This window comes from Struthio camelus, chromosome 1 (assembly GCF_040807025.1).
Source record: "Struthio camelus isolate bStrCam1 chromosome 1, bStrCam1.hap1, whole genome shotgun sequence".
NCBI lineage: Eukaryota > Metazoa > Chordata > Aves > Struthioniformes > Struthionidae > Struthio > Struthio camelus.
In genome coordinates, this window is record NC_090942.1 from 212,549,202 (window position 1) to 212,566,598 (window position 17,397).

The 17,397-nt window shown below is 43.7% G+C and overlaps 1 protein-coding gene across 1 annotated transcript; it reads left to right on the top strand.

Annotated features, from left to right (window-relative positions):
• Window positions 1-328: 328 nt before the first annotated feature.
• Window positions 329-10,488, top strand: LOC104150095 (high affinity choline transporter 1). The gene is made up of 8 exons (XM_009684115.2): window positions 329-829; window positions 1,834-1,947; window positions 3,738-3,893; window positions 4,706-4,854; window positions 5,371-5,514; window positions 6,497-6,650; window positions 8,682-8,899; window positions 9,856-10,488. The coding sequence occupies exons 1-8, from the start codon at window positions 652-654 to the stop codon at window positions 10,375-10,377; spliced, it is 1,635 nt and encodes a 544-aa protein (XP_009682410.2). The 5' UTR covers window positions 329-651; the 3' UTR covers window positions 10,378-10,488.
• Window positions 10,489-17,397: the final 6,909 nt, after the last annotated feature.

Here is a 17,397-nt window from a genome sequence, read left to right on the forward strand (position 1 = left end):
CTGTTGTTTTATTGCACAGTCTGATAAAACCTCCCAGTCCTGCCTGTGTTCAGAAATGAAGCGATACTGCACTTGCTTTGAATATAGCTCCTTCAACTGATCATCGGTAGATCTTCCTTCACCATTTCCTGAGTTTATTTTGGTTGCTATAGTTCAGTCAACTGTGAATAAACAAATTCTTAGCAGTATCTTCTGTGTTAACCTTGTGCATAGAACCTAGAGAAACGGATACGGATTATTTACATACCGTTTCCTACCAGACCAAATATAACTTTTAGCCTCATTTAAGCCAAGCTGGTATTACCCCTCTCAATACTGTTCATTTACTCTTATCAATGCCTATTCTTAGCCTCATATTCTCTGCTGCCCATAAAAGCAGGATTGGATATTTCCCTCAGAAGGGTAGAAACTGAAGGATGACCAGTAGTCTCTGCATCCAGTTCTCAGGCTTCTGGGATTACAGCTCTGTTTCAGACTGCCTCATTTCTCCCAAAGTGCAGTAAATTAATAGTTATCAGTTTTGGGGGGATTTTTTACAAGATAACAATATTTTTTTATAATTTTTCTATTTTTTGCTCATTGTGAAGTCTACGAATGAAAATAGTCATAAAACCATCATTCATCTCTGTGATCTAAATTAAGCAACAGAAGATGGCTCTGAATATAGCAGGTGTAGTATCTTTGAGTGTGTTTTATGCATTAACTTTAGCTACCGGAATTTGGGCTTCTTGGAAAAGCAAAAAAGATCAGAAGAACAGAAACCCCACTGAAATGGCCATAGTTGGAGGGAGGAATATAAATGTTTTCATTGGATTGTTTACTGCAACTGGTAAGTTTTCTTACAGGAATGTTTGTATTCTTCTTAAAACGTATATATTACATGCAGCTGGGGGCCTTTTTTTTCCTTTCAAAGCAAGTTACATCCTTTAATGTCAGGACACATTTAACGTGAGCACGGCTTTAAAGGAGTGTGGTTTCGTGAATCATTTGGGGATGGATTCTTCTAGACCTCTTTGTGCAGAACCTTATGTTTATGTAGATTCTTTTAAATTAAAGAGTATGGCCTGAAGAATGTGGCGCTTTTCATTAAGGAGGAGTGTGGTCTTAGTCTTGCATCAGTTTCTGTTACTCTGTGTAACAGAAGGACCTTTACTTCCGGAATAATCCAATCCTGCATGGAATAAATTGGTCCCTACGGTGAGCACTGGCTCTCACCTGGTGGGAGTTATAAAGAGAGAATGTTTCCCCACCGCCGGCTGCGCTCCTCTGTCCTCTTCTCCCCCAGCTGCGTGATATCATCTGGAATTTGCTTCCCTGCTTCTTTTTTGGTGAAGGCTGCCCCAAGTGCTATCTGTCTAGCTAATATATTTAGTTAGGGCCATCCTTAGGTTTGTTGTTCTGACTGCACTGCCTTCTCGCATTTTTTTTCTTCATAAGGTCTATTGTCTTAGCCTGTGTAAGGGAGACTCAGTCATGGCAGAATAACAAAGGCCCTTCCCTCTGCTCTAGCGAGCATCTTCCACTGTGAAAGAATGAAATAAAGAATGGGCAGTTTCAAACTGCCTCTAAATGCCTAAACACTGATGAGCTTTTGCATGCACACACAGATATTCATTCTTGAACCTAACCTTAAACTTATTTAGGATGGGATTCTAATGCTGTTACCCCTACTCAATTGTACATATCACTATGTGAGAAGATTTACGAAAAAAACAGGTGTGTGATTAAATGTTTTGCATATGAGCAAAAGGTTTCCAAGCTCTCAAAGTGTTCTACGAGACTAGCTGAGAATAGGTATCATATCTCTTACCTTTACATCTTTCATGTTCACAGCCACCTGGGTTGGAGGAGCATATATCAACGGCACAGCTGAAATTGTCTACCTGCCTTCAAAAGGACTATTGTGGGTCCAGGCACCTGTGGGATTTGCCTTGTCCCTTGTTATTGGTAAACAATTAATATAGTAGTCAGGACATCGTAAGACTTTTTTTAAAAATCATCTGGGTGTGTTACAATGGGTAACAGAATGTAGAGTATATTTTAAAGGTGATTTCATTTCTTCAGTCTCCAATAAATTCAGAAAAAGCATTTAAAATCCTATCCTCTAAATTGAAACATTTGAAATCGGGGTGGCTTGGAACAGGTGCAGAGCTTTGCCTGCCTGCCTGGAGCAATTTATAGGTAAAAAATCTTATCTGTGAGCATTAGAAACACGTGGTTATGTGGGCATCACTTTTTTACCACAGTCCATTAGTCACATGATATTGAGAGTAGCAGTATTATTTCGATTTTTTCTTTTAAATTTTTATGCAATGAAAGAACGCCATCTTGATCCATCACCACTCAAATGCATCCTTCTGACAAGTCTTATTGCAAGACTAATTTCTGGTGGATTCAGCTAAGTCCCGCTTAACAGGCGTTTGCTGTTGTGTTGAAACAGACACGCACCCTTTGTGCCAGCTAGGTTTGCAGTGTCCTGTGCCTGTTTCTGACTCCAAGGATTATTGGACTCCTGCTGAGACTGAGCTGTCTTGCCTATCTTCCTCTGTGTAAAGAGGGACGGTAAAGACCAAAGTTTCTTCCAGGCCACACTGGATTTTGCTGTAACTCTCTAAGGATACCTGATGATTAAAGTAAGGAAACTTGTGCAGACCTTGCACAATAATTGTTAAAACAGCAATAACCTTTATTGTCAAGTCAGAGAAAAGAGTCCAACTGACGTGAATATGAATCAGGCCTGGAAATATACTGCCAGCGTTTCGTATGTGAGTAATTCTTACTAATGAAATTGGGGAGTGCAGGGCTGATCCTGCAATCTTTACTCAGGTCAGTAGTGCCCAGACAAGCAGTCCTGCTGGCTTCAGGGTTAGGCACAATACACGTTCTTTGGTTTTAATGAGGCTGCTGTGTGACAAAGATCTAATATTTAGATGAAGGTGGGTGGGACTCAGTTCAGTGTGCAGTTTAAAATGATGTAATTGTGGGAAGAGACAATGAAGCCACTAAACTGAAAATGTAAATGCGAAAGGAATATATATGAGTATGGTGCATCAAATGGTCAAGGACAAAATATTTGGTTCTTTTTCACCAACTATGGGTCTCTAATGCTTCTCTCTCTGCCTACTGACATTTGTCTAGGGAAGCATTTCAGAAAATTGTGTGTCTCGTGGCATTCAGGTTGACAGGTCATTGGAGATGACGGGTGGTCTACACGCAAGTATCTTGTCAGCTGCATCTCCAAGTTCCTGTTATAGTCAATGGAGCTGTACTGAATACAGTCAACAGACCTAGAGTTCAGCTAAGTCTTAAGCAGAGATTTAGGCGTACACCTCAATTGCCTAAGCACAGGTATCTTGTGCCATTTTGGGATGCCCTAGGGGATCCTGTCGCACCTCCAGTAGCCAAGCCAGAAAGATGTAGGTCTCCCAAAAGTTCTGGGTCATAACTGCCAGCTACAAGCAGATGTCCCTGATAACCTAGAACCTTTCAGATGGGTGAAATCCCCACATTTAGGCAAGGCAATCGAGTCCCTGGTGTCTGGCCAGCTGCATCATTCTCTAGGGTCCATTGCCTATAAGAGAGCTCAGACATGCAGTTCACATGAGGACAACTACATTTACATGTCTTGATCTCAGACTGAATTCCACACTTGCTATATGAGTCTGATATAAACCCTGACATTTTTCTTGGGAGATAACTTTTTCACAGAACTCTGCATGTGTTATCATTTCTGATAGGTGGTTTCTTCTTCGTAAATCCGATGAGATCCAAGAATTATGTGACAGTGATGGACCCCCTCCAAGAAATATATGGGAACGTGATGGGAAGCCTACTTTTCATTCCACCACTGCTAGGAGAGGTGTTCTGGTTTGCAGCTATCCTGGCTTCCCTAGGTAAACACTTACTTTGCTATTATATTTGCTGAAGATCATGTGGCACAATAAGCAGAGTATAATACAGATTTAGGAATTGTATTGGACTAAGCTGTGGAAAGCTGTGCTTCTTGTCTCCTTTTGTGAGAGGAACATAACCATTTCTAATTTCTGAAAAATATATTCTTTAGGTTTAAAACAAAACTGATGGAAATGGCTCATTTTTGGCAGTTATATATATTCATTAGATTATAGTAGAGAATTCTGGCGATGTGATTTGTTACCTTGATCTTACCCGTGGCAGAGCAGATGCAAAGAGGCAAAGTGACCTGGCTAAGGCCATGCAGAAAGGTGGTAACAGAAGCAGAAAGGGAACACAAGTCCTAGCTCTGTCTGCTCTCTGCTAGACCACACGCTCTTCAGCCAGCAAGGTGTGCCAACGCTGAGGTAGAGCTGCAGAGGGGATCCGGCTTTGCAGGAAGTGATGCCACTGTCAAGAGATAATGACAGGAGTGGTGTGTATGGACAGGGGGTGGGGAAGTAGAGTGCTGGGCAAGCCCAGAAGAAGGGGTGGGGAAGGCAGTGCTGTGAGATGCAGCCATTCTGGGAGTCTGGGTGAGAAGGGTCTTGCCAGAACGAGGAAGGGGGACAAGGAGACACTCTGGAGTGAGCCAAAGCAGATAAGGAGATGTAGGCAGGAAGAGGAAATCTGTTAGAAAACAGAAAGGGAACTACTCCATTGCCATGAGTAGTATATCCCTATTTGTTCTGTATTCCACAACTTCATGCATGAAATCTATGTTAAAATACTTAGCTATTTTCCTTGTCTGCAGGAGCAACGATAAGGGTCATCTTGGATATCGGAAGCTCTTTGGCTATCATCCTCTCAGCATGCACTGTCATACTCTACACTCTACTGGGAGGCCTCTACTCTGTTGCATACACGGATGTCATCCAGCTGATTTTCATTATCATCAGCCTGGCAAGTCCTGTGTATTTCTTTGTTACCAGTTTCCTAACTAAGATAAGGGATAAACTCCTGCTCTTCTTTTCAGCATGCGTGAGGCCAGAAATGACTGCATCAGCACTGGCCACTGCCCCACAGCTCCTGTTCAGAAGAAGACCTTCAGAGAGGTCTTCCAGGTTTTGTATATGTTAGACAGCACTTACACAAGCTATTGGCCTTGCTGGGTGAATGCAGCTGCCCACAAGTAAGGTCTGCAGAATCTGTCCAGAATGATCTTGGCAGGAAAGGAAAGAGGTCTGACTAATGAAGGCACCAATTGACCTGAGTTACAGACTTGTACTCTTGATGATGCTATGGATCAGAAATGTGTAGATATAGAATAAGGAAGGAGAGTAAAGGAAAACTCTCTTAGTCTGGGATGAATCTTACATAACTTTGTCTTCTACATGTACCTTACTTTCTATATCTGAATGGATCCCCCATGAACAAGGACCCTGGGGAACTGGTTGACTATCTCTTTTTCTATCCTAGTGGGTCTGTATCCCCTTCGCCCTGACGAACTCTGCAACAGAAAGTATTTATTACACTGCAACTCATAAATCCTACCAAGCCCCTTGGATCGGGAAAATAGAAAAACAACATATTGGAAGATGGCTGGATGACTTCTTCTATCTGGTAGGAAATATTTCTTGGACAGGTGGTTGGGAGAAGGAATTGAGAGGGTTTTTCTGTCTGGAAAGCTTGTGAGTTCCTCCAGGCAGGAGCACTACATTGCACAGTTGGCAGAGGCAGGATGAAGTTTAAACTCGTTCCTCAGCCGCTCTGCAGCACATTGAATGGGCTGGGGATATCCAGGGCTCAGCTCTGGGTTGGACAGAAGAGGTAGAGACTCTGTATCCTGCCGCCTTCTCCTTACTCCCAGCACCTGTGTGAAGGAACGGTGCTTCTTCAGTAAGACCATCCAGACAACTAGTTCCACACCAGACACTAAACTGGCCATTTCCTATCTTTTGAGAAGTTGGCCTTATAGGCTCAATAATGTACTTTTAATGTGATTATGTTTAATTCTCTCTATTTAAAAAAAATCTATTAAGAAAACAGTACTGAAGACCATTAGCATGTTTGGTGCTGTTACCTCCACTGCACAACTCAACTTTTGAACTACTAGTATAAACAAGGCTGTTTTTCTCTTGCTAGATTGGCAATAGAGACCCACAGAAGCTTGAGCTTGTTTGGTCAGTACAGAATCTTCATATTTTATCTGATGAAATTTGTCTGCTGAGCAAGTGAAAAATGGCTTTTTTTTTCAGGTTATACTCTAGCCAAGCTTGAGTAAATCTTTACAAAAGTCACTTCCCTGACAAATTTCTCTTTCCCTTCCTCTACTCCTCTTTTGCTGCATCAAATAACTTATTTTTCAGAAGTCTCAGTGTTTCAAAGTCTTTCAAATTTTCACACCCATCACAATTAAAACAAAAGAAAAGAACACCTTCAGTCATAGAAAATTTCAGCCTGAGTGGCTGAAGTTGAGCAGAGTTGGTGCACTTGACGTGAGGGTTTTATAACAGGAAAGATTACCATCCACTCAGAGTGGATGGTTGACTCTACAGCACCCAGGAGTCAAGCAGGGAATGCTGCTGACATTTGAATGTTTCAGGTGCTTGGGACCATCCCGTGGCAAACGTACTTCCAAAGAGTCCTCTCCACTGCCTCACAGGGACAGGCAAGGCTCATTTCTTATCTCTCCGGATTGGGGTGCTTCTTAATGGCCATCCCCTCTGTGCTCGTTGGGGCAGTTGCAGCATCAACAGGTAAAACTAAATAATTTGTCTCTGAATAATGAACTTGTCTTTTTACCAACGGTGGTTAAAATGAGACCCAAAGAAGTTCTAATTTAATCTTCCAATTACATGGCTCAGACTTTCAGGAGCAGAGCGTACCTAGAAGCCCTTGGTGGGAGATCTGGCTACCAAGTTAGAAGCCTGTATCGGACTCCTGGAGCTCTCTGCAGCTCAATGCATGACTACCTAGCAATATTTATACAGCTAAAAGGCCTATATAAAGCCATTTCATTATGGTGAAATGGCTTTCATGGACCTTCTGGTGAGGAAAGATGAAGGCAGAATCTGTCATCAGCTGTGTCTGGTATGGTAGATATGCTTCAAAAAGATTTTTAAAATACTGTAAAATCCTTTTCGCCACAAAACATTATCCTGTTATTACCTTCTGCATGTAAAACCCACTAGTGTTACTACTGATTGTTAATAATGTTCAGGAGAAAAAAAGCTCAAAGGAATCAAAATGTTCAGTTCTGTAAGCTCAAAGCACGGGTGTTTAGTCTTATATTGGCTGTGAGCAGGAGCTAAAGAGAAGCCAGATCACTAAACATTTAAAGATATAGCTTGATGTTTATGAATTCATCTGTCATTAGGGGCATCAGAGAAAAACTCCCTTCTCCTAGCAAGTAACGTCTAGAAAGTGGGTTGATCTTAAAGTGTCCCATTCCTGGAAGCACACAGAGCACAGCTTTTCCTATAGATACTACTGGGGAAGAGGAAAAATGTGGATCCAGTACAAGCTGCAGTATGCTAAGGGTAATCAGCTCGTTTCAGGTGCAAATTATAGCCAAGGCCAGGTAAGAAAAGTGCTCCTGAAGACCTCCAGAGCTCAATTCTGCCCAGCCAACTGACCTTCATCTCTTTTGCATCCATTGTATAGACTGTCCAGAGAGCAAGCTGGTCTTGCTCGTGTTACGATTCTGCTTCTGCCTTGAGATTAAGGAACCAATAAGGCACCATATTAGGGTTTTTTAACCATGCCCAGCATGCCCAACCCTTAGTGTGTGCTAGTACCGGTGTAATCAAAGCACCCAAGAGGCAGCAACCTGTGGGATCTCGGCTCCTTTCATCCTAGAAGAGGTCCACATGAAGGGCGTCACTCTGCAGGCAGGGCCCCTGACTGCCTGGCTGTGAGTTACACACTTTCTACCCTTCATCTCTGCAGAGATGAATGAGCCTAGAATTCAGTTAGTCTGTTTTCCCAGGTCAGTCACCTCTTAAGCATACCTGGCTAATGAAACATATTCACCTGAGAAACTCTTGGGCTAAGCAGAGAGGTTCCTAATTAATTTAACTACCTACAAGAGAATATAGTTCTAGGAAGGAGGCAGACTGGACAGTTGTCTGGGACTTAATGGATTAAGGTGGCCAAACCTGAGTTTAGGTGGGATTTTCCCTATGCCTGCTACAGCTAAGGCAGTGGCTTACACCCCAACAAGAGACCTCAGGGTAAGTATTTAAGAATACTTTCTAGTGGGATAAAGACAGTGAGACACAGGAGTGCCTACTGTTTGGGGACGATGTCAAATCTTCATCAGAGAAGTTCTTAAAAACTATAAATCTGTCAGGTCAGGAGTCACAGGACAGCACTGGCCATGCTTTAGGACAGGGAGGGAGTAGAGAACCTCTGTAAGTACCTTGCAGCCCTTTTTTTCTCTGACTTCATGAACTGCTTCTTTGTGCATTCAACCGACTACTCACAGGATCAAAAGACCCTGTTTGCATCTAGTACTGGATTACTGTGGCCTTCATCATTGCATAAAGAGATGATAATAAATGTAGGTATTTCCTGCCTGGATCTGCAGTCCCCCCGTCCTTTCATTACCTTGCTTCCTAGCCTGTAGTAATCACAAGAGAAGGCAAGAAATAAATCTAAATCCTAAAACACTGAGTGGCCATCCATCCTTAGCCCTGCTGTGGCTGATCGCTGTGGAAAGGTAGGTGCAAAAACAGTAGAAATGTTAATGAAAGGTTTATTGTGACTTTTCCCTGTCTCTTTTAAAGACTGGAACGAGACAAACTATGGTCTTCCAAGTCCACTAGACAGAGGAGAATCAGCCATGATACTGCCATTTGTTTTACATTATCTCTGCCCAGCATACGTCTCCATTGTTGGTTTGGGAGCCATCGCTGCTGCCGCAATGTCTTCTGCAGACTCAGCACTTCTCTCTGCCAGCTCCATGTTCGCTCACAATATCTACAGAAAAATCCTGAGGAAAAAGGTACTGGGTTGTGGCATTCAAAAGTTTTTGTATTAGGACAGATGTTTTTGTGTCAGGATAGATTCAAAGCCAGTCTGCACTGTCAGTGATCAGAGGGGCCCTTCAGCTGCTGAATTGAGCTCTGGATCCAGAGCTTAAAACACAGGTTAATGGTATTCATTTCCTCAGTAGGGATATAAATACCCACTAGAGTGAGTCTTGCTCGTTATAAGGTGACGGGTATAAAATTTGGACCAGGGTGTTAATCGGAATAGCATAAAGTCATGAGGCTTAAAATTACAAAGCACTTCTCCAATTTATACGGCCGTGGCCATATCTGGAATGGGACAAAATGGGTGCCTGCCTTCGGCAGCTGCTGGAGGTGAGCACCACCTGGATAAAGCGAGAGCTCTGGAGAAGGGGTTGGGGGGTTCCCTGGAGTGGGACCGTGTAGAGTAGTGTTGATCCTCGCAAGTCTGGCCTGGAGTGGGGTGCAGCTCTTTCTTCACAGGGTTCTGCATAAACCTCTGCCCCAGGTGCCTGCTGAGCTCTTATGGAGTAAAAGAGGCTGCTCTGAAGGAGGCAAATCATCCCTCTGGCTCTGGGTGAGGCAGAATCTGAGGAGTCTGAAACTCCCGAGGACCCGAGACCCAGCAGCTGTCGCGTCCCAGAGCAGAAACACTGGCACTTGACTCCACAAAAGCCAACACCTCTCAGCCATCTCCCTGCCACAGCTCACTGGAAGCAGATGAACCCCACCATCAAAGCTCTACCTACTCCTGCTGAGCACCAGTAGCACCCCAAATGCTGTTGTTCCCCCTAGAAGCAGTGCAGTGGTGGCAGGTGACAAAGCTTGATGTTGTCAGTTGAAATTATACCCAAGTAGCTGGGACAAGCTATTTGTCTCAGTGTAACAATACCAACATCATTTAAGGGAGTCCCCAGTGTCTGTAACTTTGCAATCTCCTGTTTTACAGGCTACTGAGAGAGAAGTCTTATGGACCATGAGGGCCTCCATGCTGGTTTTTGGGACTGGAGCTGCTGGTCTGGCTTTTTACTCCTCTTCTGTCTATGACCTCTGGTTCGTCAGTGGGGAGCTGGTGTATGCCCTGCTCTTCCCTCAGCTGTGCTGCACCCTGTTCGTTCCCAACACCAACACCTACGGCTCGGCTACTGGCTTCTTAGTTGGGCTTCTCCTGAGGCTGCTAGCAGGGGAGCCTGCCCTAAAAATCCCGCCTATTATCCGGTACCCAGGCTGCTCCCTCGTGAATGGGACCTACATTCAGCTGTTCCCCTTTAAAACATTCACTATGCTTCTCAGTTTGGGGACGATCATTGCTGTTTCATACCTGGCTGCATTTTTGTTTAAGAGAAACCTCCTTCCCCGCAGATGGGATATTTGCAACATCATCAAGGAAACCAGCACTCTCATTCCCCTACAGCAGATGGAGAAACAGATGGGTTTGCAAATGATTGCACTAGAAGAGCATCATCATTAAATGCGGGGCCTCATTTGAAAGGACACAGTGTGTTCTGCAATTAGAGTTTGGCACAAACAACACTGCTCTTCCCTTTGCTTTCTCCAGGAATGAATAATATAAAGCCCTTGTAGAGTAATAAACACGCACTTCGTTCATGCAAAGAGAATGAGTAAGCTCAAAGTCTGCAGTGATTAAAGGCGGGTGGTGATGGAGCATGATCTTGTAATGATGACCGAGGGGTACCCTGGGTGCAAGCAGTGTTTGCTTTGGGGTATTCTTGCTATCCTGCCAGAAGGCAAGGCTACAAGTCATGTTCCAGCATTTACGACATTCTTAAATCCCATACTGCTCTCACCACGAAGGAGGCAAGTTAATGTTTAATAGATTGGGTGTACTTAATAAAAAACAAAGGAGAACAAGCCTGTTCCCATTCCAATAGGTAGAGTTTTACCATAGACTTTTCTGGGGAGGTCATCAGATCTATAAAAAAATAGATTACTGAATGCAACACAATCATCATGTAAGTCTAGTTGAAATATCAGTTCTACACCGTTCTTTGTATGCTTTAAAAGCTTTCCTTGACATCCCGAAACCTTTTGAATGTGCCTCTCCCCAGCTGCAGACTCAGACCACACAGCCAGTCTGCTACCACACGGCTGAGGGGAGGACATCCCCACATCATATGGTCTGGAAGGGCAGAAGCATGTGAGTGAGAGGAAGCCTTAATTACTGGATAAAAAAGCGTGACATAGCCACTGTTTACAAAATCACAAAGAGTTGGAAAAATGGGGGTGCCCAAGAGACTCTTGAACGTCTTCTCTAATACACTTGGTTAAATTGCTCATGCAAAGGTGTTACCCAAGCAGAACGGAAGGATGCTGTGAGACAAATACATAAACTGATGGGTGAGACCTCAGAGGACTGACTGCAGGGTGCTGGTAACTGATACTGAACCTGCTTGCAAGGACAGTAAGTCCTGAGAAGGAGATCCCGAATGATTCAAGGCAAAAGGTCTTCACAGAAAAGCCCAGCTTCCTTGTTTGCAAAAATTCGTAATAGGTCAGGGAAAAAAAAGCTGCAAAAATGAACTGCAGCAGAAGGTGGCTGCAGCAGCTCAGCTAACTAGGGCATTTGGCTTCTATCCTGAAGTCTGATGGACAAAGGTCATCCCTCAGGTGTGAGGCATTAAGATGGGAGCTGAAGTAAAGATTCAGAAAGCGAATATATATACTGCAGTAATTCCTCCCAATTTGTTGCTGTTTCAAAATTCCCTCGGCAGCTGTGCAGCCAGTCACCGGGCTCAGTCACCATCCACCTGCAACGGCCAGCAGGAACTGTGCTCAGGGTAGACCCTCGCCACAAAACCTTTACCACGCAGTCATAGGAGCTGTTGTGCATAGACGCACCGGGCACTGTCAGAGGGAAGGTATCTACCTACCCTTCCAAAATATCCCACAGCAGAGCGACCCTGATGGCCAGCTGAGCTGCAGATGAGTTGTTTCTGGCACGTGCCTGACAGTGTGGCCCCAGCAAACTCAGCAGGGAGCCCCTTGTCACTCTGAACTGTGCCAAGGCAAGCTGTGGTGGCTCCGAAGGAGGACTGGAAGCCTTGAGCTCTAGATACAGCTTTGATAACTCTGCCCTCCGTCGGTAGCATCCGGCTCCTCTCAGATCTATTCCCCAGCATCATCCTCAGCAAGGTGCAGACATTGCTCCTCATCAGAAAAAAAAAAAAAAAAATCACATAACCTTATGCTTTGCCTCAATGTTAGTAAAGCATTTGGACATGCTTCACTCCCAGTTCCTAACACACCTACTGATTTGCTTGGTTTGTTAAACCAAGACCAGAAATCCTTTCCTGTATCCGTAGAGGCTGTAATAAAATGTTAATTAGCTAATGTGTTTAGAAAAAGGAGAACAATTTTTTTGAAAATTAGAAGTGTTTTCATTAACTATGGCCTAGGCTATCACCCACTGAAGTCTTTCACATCCCAGTGATTTGAGTGGGAGCACATGAGGTAGTGCTGAGCTAAGGGAGACACCAGCGCTACCACTGCCATAGTGCCAGAAGAACTGGAATCTTGCTGTTAAATCACAGTTGCTATATGCTGATTCAACCATACTCCCCTGTAAGATTTAGGGATGACCTAGTTTGGGTACCCGTACAGCCCTGCGTGGAGTAGATCTAAGCTTATATAATTCACTTGTGTAAGGATACAGACTGGCTCCATGGCACAAATGAGAATGAAACTCCAATTTCCTCATGTCAAGGTCAGCACCCTACTCACAGACCATCCTGCCAAGCAGCTCTGAAGGGGAAATGACTAGATGGGAACAGACCTTTCCTATACACCACTATGCCCAGCTTCTTCTGATGTTCTGCGTCAGAGTCCTAAATTTTTATATTAAAACTTTGCAGTGCTTTACACGTTTGGCCTGGCAGGCAGTAGATTCGTAACTTCCTGAGACAGCTTCAAAGTATAGCGCTCTGGGGTAGGACATTGCTGAAGACTGTCACCGCCATAGTCACGTCACCACCCAGCGTCACCACAAAAGACTCATAGTGACTTCTAATACGAATGTTTTAGTGCTGTAAGGGGTATCTGGCATACTCAGCAGAGACAGTTTGCCCTTACAAAGCCTCTGTGAATTTCATGCCACTAAAATATTTTCTACTTCATGTGGAGAGACTAAAATGGCAAAGATGCAATTATTGCAGTTCCACTGAGTAGTTACCATTTTCCACCCTCGTATGACTCTCTGTTCAGAATAACCCCCAAGCTTAAAAAGAAAACATTCATCAAGGTCAGGTAAAGTTTTGGAAACAATTAGTTGCAAGTAAAATAAATATAAGCAATTCTGGCCTGTACTTAATGACAAAATGCCTACTTGTTCCAGTCCAGCACACCCAAAGTCCTTGAGGTTTTGCCAGCACAGGGAATAATGACCCAGGTCTCATGAAATCATTCCTCTTATAGGCTACTACCTTCAGTTCAGTATACATTTTTTCCCTTCCCCTCTTTATCAAAAATGTCATCAGGCACTGGAGACCCACACTTTACTATTCCACTTGTGCATTTTCCTCCTTTGTCCCCTAGATGTGTCCATGACAGAGACTTTATAGAGTTCTAGCTTTTATTAACTTTTCCCATCCTGAGCAGCTACAACCTGTTTCTGGCATTTTTTGAGGTTAATAATACCTTATTATGCCTAATTTAAAAAAGAAAATAAAAAATAAAAAATAAAAATAAAAAATAAAAATAAAAATAAAAATAAAAATAAAAATAAAAATAAAAATAAAAATATAAATATAAATATAAATATAAGTATAAGTATAAGTATAAGTATAAGTATAAGTATAAGTATAAGTATAAGTATAAGTATAAAAATAGACTTGCAATTTGGGAAGCGTTTGGCTTCCAATGAGTTCTTAGCACCTCACCAGTTCCTCATCAGGAATCTTTGGATGCCTAGTGCAAATAGATGAAAAAGACAGGACCCTGGCACTTCTGAAGGGAACCCTGCATATCCTTTCCTTTCTCCACTTATATTCAGTTTTAGGGTTTCCCAACTGTCCTCAGTGGACTACCATCTGGAAGGTGGAGCTCCCAGCAAGCGAGCAAAGAAACACTCATAGATTTGTCAGACATTTCTAATGCTGTCTGGACGATGCTTCCACTGAGCTATATGCTGTTTGGGACCAGGATGATGCCCTCATCATTTCTACACAAATGCCATGCTCACTACTTTTATCCCCACAGACTCCACAGTAATTTTCCCTTGCAATTCTTAGTCTAGCAGAGACCTTAGGTCTTGAAATAATTTTTCCAGCCCTAGGCCACCACCGATCTTTGTGTTCCTGTAATAAGGGAAGAATCCAAAGGCAGCTAAACCCCCACAACAATATGTTTGTAAATGTCACCAGGAACCAGCAAAAAAAGCCAGCACACTTTGCTGATCCTTTGCTGTCATCCGCAAGGATGAGAATACTGCTGGAGCACTCTGCCTCCCAGCTAGGGGCCAGAATTATATTTGTGACTGGAATTTGAGCTGCTTGGAACAATCAACGAAAGGAGAAAAATGTGAACCAGAGTGAGGTTTCCATTATCTCATACAGAAGTGTGAACACTCCAGAAGATGAGTTTGTGTCTTAACGTGTTTTCCTTTGTAACAGATACTGAGTTAAGGTTTTTTTTAAGTCTGCTGGTAAATGTCTTCTTTCAACTTAAAATAACCTCAAGACAGTCAGTATTTTGTTTCAGTTCTTTGACGAAATTTTTGTTTTGATCTTTTGGTGGTTGTCTGAAAGTAATACAGGATGTGCCTTGGCAGAGCCTCCCATTTTCCTCCTCCTCTCTTCAGTTCCCCTCCAGCAGCTATTCTTATCCTGACCCTGGAGGTACTGCTGGACAGGTTAGACTTTGCAGAGATGCTTAAGGCAACCCATTTGATTCATTTATGCTTTACGTTCCTGAGCCCTTAGATGGGGACAGCATTTTAACTGACTCCAAGAAGGATTTTGAGATCTTTGGAAGAAAGGTCCTTTATGCAGAGAGAATACTAATTTTATGCAAGCTGAGAACTTCTGTTCCTACCTGGAGGGCAATCTTCCCAGTAAGTTTATTTCACAGTCCTGGACCAGTGGATATTGTTTGCCTCGACCTTAGCGAGGTTTCTGACTCTGTCTCTCACAATAGCCTCATAGACAAACTGATGAAGTATAGGCTAAGCAAACAGACAGTGAGGTGGATTGAAAATTTGCCAATTTGTCGGGCTTACAGGACACAGTCAGTGGAACAAAGTCCAGCTGGAGGCCAGTCACTCATGGTGTTGCCCCAGGGGCTGATACTAGGGTCAATACTATTTAACGTCTTCATTAATGACCTGGATGAGGGCACAGAGTGCCCCCTCTGCAAGTTTGCTGATGATACAAAACTAGGAGGAATGGCTGATACGCCAGAGGGCTGTGCTGCCATTCAGAGAGACCTCTACAGGCTGGAGAAATGGGCTGACAGGAACCTCATGAAGTTCAACAAAGGGAGATGGCAAGTCCTGCACCCAGGGAGGAATAACCCCATGCACCAGGACAGGCTGGGGACCAATTAGTTGGAAAGTAGTTTTGAGAAAAGGACTTGGGGGGTGGGGGTTCCTGCTGGACAGCAAATTAACCATGAGCCAGCAATGTACCCTTAAGGCCAAGAAGGCCGGTGGCATTGCAGGCTGAGCTAGGCAGACCATTGCCAGTAGGTCGAGGGAGGTAATCCTTCCCCTCTACTCGGCCCTGGTGAGGCCACACCTGGAGCACTGTGTCCAGTGCTGGGCTCCCCAGCACAGAAATATGTGGACCTACTGAACTGAGTTCAGTGCAGGGCTATTGAGATGACTGAGGGACTGCAGCATCTGATATTTGAGGAGAGGCAGAGAGAGCTGGGCCTATTTAGCCTGGAGATGGGAAAGTTCAGGAGGATCTTATCAATGTGTATAAATACCGGACCTGACTGGAAGAGTAAAGAAGAGAGAGGATGACTCTTCTCAGCGGCACCAATGACAGGACAAGAAACACTGGGCGTAAATTGAGAGAAAGAGAAACCTTTCTTACTGTGAAGGCCATCAAAGACTGGAATAGGCTTCCCGGAGAGGTTGTGGAGTCTCCATCTTTGGAGATATTCTAAACCTGACTGGACACAGTCCTGAGCAACCTGCTTTAGTTGACCCTGCTTGAGCAGGGGGTTGGATTAGATGCTCTCCGGAGGTCTCTTCCCACCTCAGCCACTCTGTGACCCTGTGACTCTGAAAGAGTGCAATGTGCATGCCAAATTGGCTAGTGGTTCGGCCTGCCGTGGTGGATTTTGCAAATACTTGTCACTAATTTTAAGGACTCACCAGCCCCTCCAAGGAGGTGTTCACTGGAATGCTGCCTTGGAATCTGTGAAAATTAAGCAAATCTGAGATGTTTCTGGTGATATATTTCAGGACCAACAAGCTAAACTCTTCCAGTGGCAGCATTCCTACCACAGGATGGACAAAGGCTTGGCTCCTTTGGTATATGTTCTTGCTTTTGTCATTGCTAAGAAGAAGCAGTTGAACCCTAGAAAGTTTTCATTTTAAAATTATCTTAAAACTATGCCTTTTTTTTTTTTTAATTGCTGTACAGAGGTCTGGACTCAAAATTGTCCAAGATAAAGGAAGTTCAGCTTAGCCTGCTGCATGCAACTGTTTACGAAAACTAGCAAAAGCTGAAACAAAAAGGCCAGAACGGGCTGAATTGTTTATGTCAATGTGATAAGCAGTCTTCAAGGCTCCAGCTACAGCTGTGGTTTAGGCATGACAAGGAGCAGAAAGATTCTAGAAATGGGAAAAAAGAGCTTACAAAAATCAATTGCTGGACTTCGATTTTTGTTGCTTACCTTTAAACAGACGAAGGGTCTCTGGAACACTGCTTGTGCCAGGTTACACCATGGGGCAGGGAGAGGACCTGGTAGACTCAAAGGCTACATCTACATCTCTAAATGCATCCACATGATGGTGCAGTTCTGGGCCCTCAGGCCAAGCAGTGCAGAGTGGATGCACCTGGACTATGGGAGATTTTTGAGAGTGCAAAACCTGTTGGAATAGCAATGGATGACTGCAGAAGTTGGAGGAACCAAATCTAGTTCAGTTTCAGCCCTCTGGGAATGGTCTGCAGTGAACTATCTTCAGAAAAGCACCTGAGTTTTGTTTTGGAATAAACTAGTTAGTTCACTTCAAAAAGGACCCGGGCAATGCACTAACATTCACGCAAAGTGGACAATCTACGGTCCAGGATCTGGGAGCGGACTGAGATGATGAAATATTGGCAGTGCATAGACTTAAAACAGCAAACTTCAGCATCAGGGCTGCGCTCTACTGTCTCCCAGGATCGCAGGAGCCTCTGTGACACTATGAGGCTTCCATTGCCTTAATTTTCCTTGACTTTTTAAAATTTTATCTTCTGTGGAGCATCTGAGTTGGTACTAGACAGCAATCTGATTAAGAAACAAGAGCAATACAAAATCAATG